Raw genomic sequence first — 6,660 nt, forward strand, 5'->3', positions numbered from 1 at the left:
CTGTTTGAGGGTAAACAGGAAAGCTTACAGTAGTCTCTGAAGCAAACAAGGAAGGACAGAGAAAAACGCAAATGAAATAAGAAGAGATGGAAGTCCAGCCTGCTAGGTAACTGTTGAATGTAGAAGACAGTGTGCTCCAATGGAAAGGCAGGAATCCCTCAGATTGAATGAAAAGCATGACCCAGGTGCCTGCTGTCTGTAATACATGCACCCTGGGTGCAGAAGACAGTTTACAATTAAAAGGATGACAGAAGTCAGGCCATGGCAGCACTAATCACAACAGTGCTGAAATAGCTGTGTCACCACCAGGGGAATTAGAGCAGATGCTAACATGAGAAACAGAAAAACACTTCACAGTGATAATAGGATCAATTCATAAAGGGCACTAGTGCATATGTCTAACAGCAAAACTTGAAGAGCATGAATTACAGTCTGGAGGACATTTGTTAACAGTTGTGGAGCCAGAGATGGTGACACAGGAAGGGCACACTAGCCAGATCTTGGAGGACTTCAGGCTAGCCTAGTCTAAATAACAAGTTCCAGGCCAGCCAGAGCTACATAAGAGTCCCTTACTCAAAACACAAAACAAAACCTACCACACTAAAGCTCTACACAGCAACACTCTCATGATTCCTCAATGTATTGTCTTCAAGGCCCTTACCTGTTGAAGCCTGCCTCCTGGTGTGCACTTGACTGCACCTCAGCTCACTGTTAGTGATCTCAGAACCTGAATGTGGAAAGAAGCTATTTTTAGGAACAGTAGGTTTATGGTAATGCTGAAGTTGTACCAGGTTGTTAGGCAACGAGAATCCTAAATGCTGATTAACAAGCTCCCTGATTCTAGAAGCAAGCAATTAATTTGGTTGCTCAGTGCTTTAAATAACTGTTTAAAATACAACCAATTTACATGAGTATATTTTAATAAGAATGATTTTTCTCTGCACTTCCAAAGTGATCTGTATTAGAGTTTTGAAATCTTGACACCTGTTACTGGGTAAACAATTTCTGAGTGTTCAGCATTTTGAAGCACAAGGAACCAGATGCCACTGCCTTTTGATAAAAGTGCAGTTAAGACTCAGTCCACTCATTTTTCTCACGGTAGATTAGCTCCATGTTAGTGCATTTGCCGTGTGATCCATGGTGTGTCCAGCTGCTCTCTTAACTGTGGGATACATTGGGGAGTTAATAGATCTTGGAGAATAGCCTGGTCTTTTGGTGTCATACTGACCGCTAACCTGCCCCACAAGAGGGACTGGTGGAAGAGGTGAGCCTTTATTTGACTCTGCTTTTTAGAGCTTAAAGGTCTCAAACTGCATAGATATGGTAAGTGGTAGAGTCTGCTTGGAAAGATGGTCCCAAAGGTCATGATTTTCCTTGTACCACAGCACATTAGCCTCCTTAGACAGAATTTGTTGTATTTGAGCCTTCCCAAGATGTCATGGTAGCAGAGACACTGAGTAGTTAGTGGTCTAACTTTATTTTTTTAATTCCTTCAGAAATATTTTATTCTTCAAGAAGTCCTTTTTATTTTTATTTTAATCTTTTATTGTTCAAATTAGGAACAAGCTTGCTTCACATGTCAATCCCTTCTCCCTTTCCCTCCCCTCCCCCCCAACATCCCACCTGCCCCTAGCCATCCCCCCTCCACTCCCCAGGCAGGGTAAGGCCCTCAAAAGGGGCTCCCCAAAATCTTAAGTAGTCTAACTTTATAAATAACCACACCTTTTATTAAAATGACATTTCCCTCCATTATTATAATCTTTAAAAATTGATAATTTCATACACGCATATGTGTTTTGATCAAATCCACTCCTATATCCTCTCTCTACTTCCTCCCCATCCCTCAACTTATTTGTCCTCCCAACTTCACGTACTCTTTTTCAAACCCTACTGAGTCCAGTTAGTGTTGCTTGCATGTGCCTGGGTGATGGACCATCTGATGGGGCCTGGGCAGTCTCTCTGGGGCCACAACCATGAAGAAAACTGACTTTTCCATTCTCCAGCAGCTGTTAATTGCCAGAAGTTCCTTGGGAGTTTGCCTAGTGTGTGCTCCTCTGCTATCTATCCACACTGGGTTGGCTGACTTGACCTTGTGCAGGATTTGTACATGCTCTTGCCACTGTGAGTTCTTAGGAGCAGCTAGCTACCCTGCTGTATCTGGAAAACACTATTTCACTACAGACGGCCAGTCCCTCTGGTGCTTAGGATCTTTTAATCTTTATGAAAATCATACTAACCACAGAAACCATTCTGAACGCAGCTTTTCATCCATCAGCTGTGAGCTTGGCTATGATTGTTCTAAATCCACACGGGTGGGTCCCGGGCTAGAAGTTGTGCTCCACAGTACTGCCAAGAAGCTTGCCTGCAAGGGTTTCCCAAGGCCAAGCACACAACTGGACTTAATTTCTTGATCATTTTGGCTTTAGCTACACAGACCCTCAAGCTGTTCCATTTAGACATCAATAACTTGTCACCATAATGATTCTCATAATTTCAAACTGTTTCATAATACTGCTAATTAGCAAGATAACCTGACACCAGGCAGGAAGAAAAACAGTATGGTGCACAGACAAGACATTTACATAGACATTCCAAGAGAAAGGGTGAACTTGCAGGGTAGTTTCTACTTGAAATAAAAAGGGAGAGATAGTAGAGAATTCAAGGTGAAATAGAGGCTGAGTTGTTTGAGCACTACACAAGTGACCACTAACATGCAAATAGCCAACAGACTTATTTAGGACTACATTTCTTCCATGTAGAGAGTGAGTATGCGTGTGTGCGTGTGCACGTGCGTGTGCATGTGTGTGTTCGCGTGCACACATACTAAGATGAATTAAAATGTTCTCATCTGTTGAATGAATAGTATAGTTTAAATGCGGAAGGTGTTTTACAAATATTTGTCTAATCAATACTTTGTAGAGGATATATAAAATACAGTCAAGATACCTGTAGTGAGTGGTGCAGCCTTAACTTAAGTTCCAGCCTTTGGAATTCTTTCATAGTATTGGTTTTGTTTTTTTTTTCTCTACCATGCCATGTAGAATTCACTTGGAAACATTTAATGAAAGTCTGTCGACTTGTTGGAGATTCCACCTCCTACACTGTGAGAGTTCTTGCTTCTTACATGAGAGTTAGATGTGGCCTCACATCACAGAATCCTCACTTGTAGCTCTCCTCTGGCTGTGGCCAAACTGGCAGGGAGAAGTGACCCTGCCTTTCACCACCACCCCCCCTTCTGTATGACTACTTCCAAGACTGTGTTGATCCACCACCTCTGCTCTCTTTCTTCCTCGGTCCATGTTCAGTTTTAATTCCTTCCCTATCTCAGTGGCTTCTTAAACTAAGGAGCAGCATGGAGAAGACCCATGCTATCACATACCAGCACTCAGAACAAGTTGCTCAGTCTTGCAAGGTCTTTTGGCCAGGATTTATTTTATTATCTGTGGTTTAGCTTTGTTCTGGTTTTTCAGCTGTGTTGTTAATTATTGACATTTGTAAGCTAATTTAGCTTAACAACGTGGCATGTGTTACAACTCAGTTTCACTATTTTTTTTAGAATGACTTGAAAACAAAACTTAAATTGCTACATCAGGTTTTTCAGTATGTTACTCTTGCCAATTATTTGTTAGTTTTAAAATAATGTTTAGTACACATTCTTGTGCCTTTTTATGACTTTAAACCTTTTGTATGGCAGCATAGTCCTTATTCTTTGTATTCTTTATGTTGTAGTCATACAGAAGCAAATTACGAAGTAGGCGATTTGGGTGATAAGTGTTTTAACCAGCCTAACATCCATCATCCTGCGCTGAACAATGAGCTAGAAACTGCTTCTAAAGCTCTCTTCTGACTTGAAAAACAAACAAACAAAACATAGTTTTCAAATGTATATGAATAGCTGTTAAATACCATCTCATAATGGGTTTTGTATGTTTCACTTATGAAAAATAATTTTGACATTATTTAGGTACAGTTGTTGTGAAGCTCAATTAACTACAGGAAAATTCAGCAGATAGTAGATCACATGAAGCTGCCTGTGACTAAATGGATTCCCAAGAAGTTTTTTTCTTATTTTTATTTATTTGTTTATTTATTTGTACACAGTCTTCTGCCTGCATGTATGTCTACAAGCCAGAAGAGGGCACAAGATTTCATTACAGATGGTTGTGAGCCACCATGTGGTTGCTGGGAATTGAACTCAGGACCTTTGGAAGAACAGGCAGTGCTCTTAACCACTGAGCCATCTCTCCAGCCCCTTTTTCTTATTTTTTAGGACTTATCTCTGTGTGTGGATCTGGGTGTGAATGTGAGTGGAGTGTCTTCCTCTGTCAGTCTCTGCTTCTTCTTTTGAGGCATGGTCTCTCCCTGACCCTGGAGCTAGCATTTTCTTGGTGACTCTCATGGCCGTCAATACCCCCAAACCCTCTTGTCTCAGGACCTCTTGGTGTTAGGGTTCTCGACAGTCTACATGGATCCTGGGATCTGAACTCTGATCGTCAGATGGCAGAACAAGCACTCTCAAATGAGCCCTATTTGCATTCCCTCAATGCTCTGCCGTCCTTCCCTGAAGAAAGGAGTCAACATCACTGCACTGTGCTCAGGCATTTACCCAACATGCCTTCCTTCTTGCTACTCCTATTTTGCAGTCTTTAGCAATCTTTGAAAAATTGTCAAGTTCCTTTAACTCAACAAGGATAGATCTGAACCAGATACTGCTGATCTAACGTCTCAGAATGGACTTCTCTCCTGCTTCCATCCATACATTGTACTTATAAATCACAGACTCATGTCTGTAGATAGTCTTACAAATGTATTATTTGGGGCATTATCTTAAAGAATAACATAGATCCAAGAAAGACAGCTTAAAGAATATCATCTATTATAGGAAGCTTCATTGCGTAGGTAGATATGACAACTAAGATAATTTCTTGCTGCCTTTAGCAGATGATTTGACCCAATTCTAAGCTAAGATTAAATGTTCTGAACACATTTAATGTATTCTGGGTTGTGGTGTTTGGTAAGTTAAGGGTATAAAATGCATTTTTCTCCTCCCATGTTTTTGGCTTGTTTTATCAGGATATAAGCCTACCCTAAATTAAGGAGTATTTATATGTGAGGCACTGTTTTAGTTCTAATGACAAAGCAGTACGTGAAATACAGCCCATGGCTTTTGGAGGCTATATACTAATGAGGAAGACTTTAGTAAACAGTAATTACTCATCAGCATCAGTAGGAACTGGTCAGCATGGAGAGGAAGCATATAATTTAGATAGGTGATCTTACAGTTTTTGGGGTTATGTCATGTTCTGGTTTTGTTTGCTCATCAATAGGGAGCAGATTGTAAAGCAGTCTACCGAACTGGTCTGCAGAGCCTATGAGGAAGTTCATGCAGCTGTGATGAATCCAGTCAATGCATACAAAGATCCAGAGAGCATCCTACACAGGTCGCCTGAGCAAGTGAAGACACTACTCTCCTGATGATCTTGGCGGCATTTGCAGATTATTGCTGCCTGGCAATGTCAAGGGTGGTTTGGGTTTTTAATCTGAGTCTTTATTTTTTAGTTTGAGAATTACAGTTTTCCTTGTATGAGATTGAGGTCAGTTTCTTTCATTCTCAGCTAACATGGAGATAAATCAGTATTGGCTTGAGTCTGTACTGCTGTGTCTCCTCTCTAAGTAGCAATGTTCGCTTGTTCATTAGCTGCCTCTGCATAGCACTTTAAAAGCCCCCTTGACTTCAGATTATAAATGGAAGCAAAAAGTCAGATGGAATATTTCAGGATTAAGTACAACAAGTTCTAAGTTAGTACCATGAGGCATCTAAGTTGCAGCTGTTGTGAATGTCCCTTAATGGAAGATTCCTATGTGTTCATTATAAGGAATAGCTTCTTGAACCTAGCCCATGTCTCTGTCCCCCAGATACATGTCTAAGAGGTTGTTAGAAGAAAGCTAATTTATGGCTGTCATCTCCTTTCTGCTTACTTTCATACCTGCAACCTTCTTCCTTGCAGACATTTGTATGTGTGTTTAAATATGCACTCAGCTGAAAGATTGGAAAGCCTTCAATGGAAAGCCTCATGTTTCAGGGTGGGTATTCGCCATTCAGTGTGCACCTAATCTAGCCACCCACAAACTTTGTTCTCTGTTTAGACTAATAAGGGTTGTTCAGAGAAAAGGTGACTATATGCTATCCACCTTGTCAGTCTGTCTTGTTTTCTTTTCAATGAATATATGTGTCATATTTTATCAAAATAGCATAATACAAGGCAGGAACTTATGTTGTGCATAATTTATTTCTACTGTGAAAAAAAGGATTGATGCACTTAGCATTTTGTTTGCTAAGAGAAAATATATTTTTCCTTGTTATCTGATTTTCTTAATATATATTAAACTATTTCTGGTGCCACTGTCTTTGTAGTATTTTTATACTTCTCACAGATGTGCTCTGTACAGCACAGAGAAAACAGATCTAGGTAGGATGTGGTGCAGTATTAAGCTGAGAAGCACATTGAAATGCAAGGTTATGAAGGCCAGCATAAATACAACACCTAGGTCTGCTGATGCCAGGCTTTGTATTTTTGACTGTATTGATTTGCATAACTATAACCTAATTAAAGATGGCTTAGAGCTTGGGAATGTGTGCCCTGTGGGCAGAACTGCAGA

General features: G+C 40.4%; 1 protein-coding gene across 2 annotated transcripts in view; it reads left to right on the forward strand.

Moving 5' to 3' along the window:
- Cog6 (component of oligomeric golgi complex 6) overlaps positions 1–6,408 on the forward strand; it is a 43,127-nt gene extending 36,719 nt beyond the window's left edge. For both annotated transcript variants that reach the window (XM_027394948.2, XM_027394947.1), the window contains one exon: positions 5,328–6,408. In XM_027394948.2, coding sequence (XP_027250749.1) covers positions 5,328–5,375 — 48 coding nt within the window. In that variant the 3' untranslated portion in view covers positions 5,376–6,408. The remainder of the gene's footprint in view (positions 1–5,327) is intronic.
- Positions 6,409–6,660: the final 252 nt, after the last annotated feature.

The sequence above is a fragment of the Cricetulus griseus genome (genome assembly GCF_003668045.3).
Source record: "Cricetulus griseus strain 17A/GY chromosome 1 unlocalized genomic scaffold, alternate assembly CriGri-PICRH-1.0 chr1_0, whole genome shotgun sequence".
NCBI lineage: Eukaryota > Metazoa > Chordata > Mammalia > Rodentia > Cricetidae > Cricetulus > Cricetulus griseus.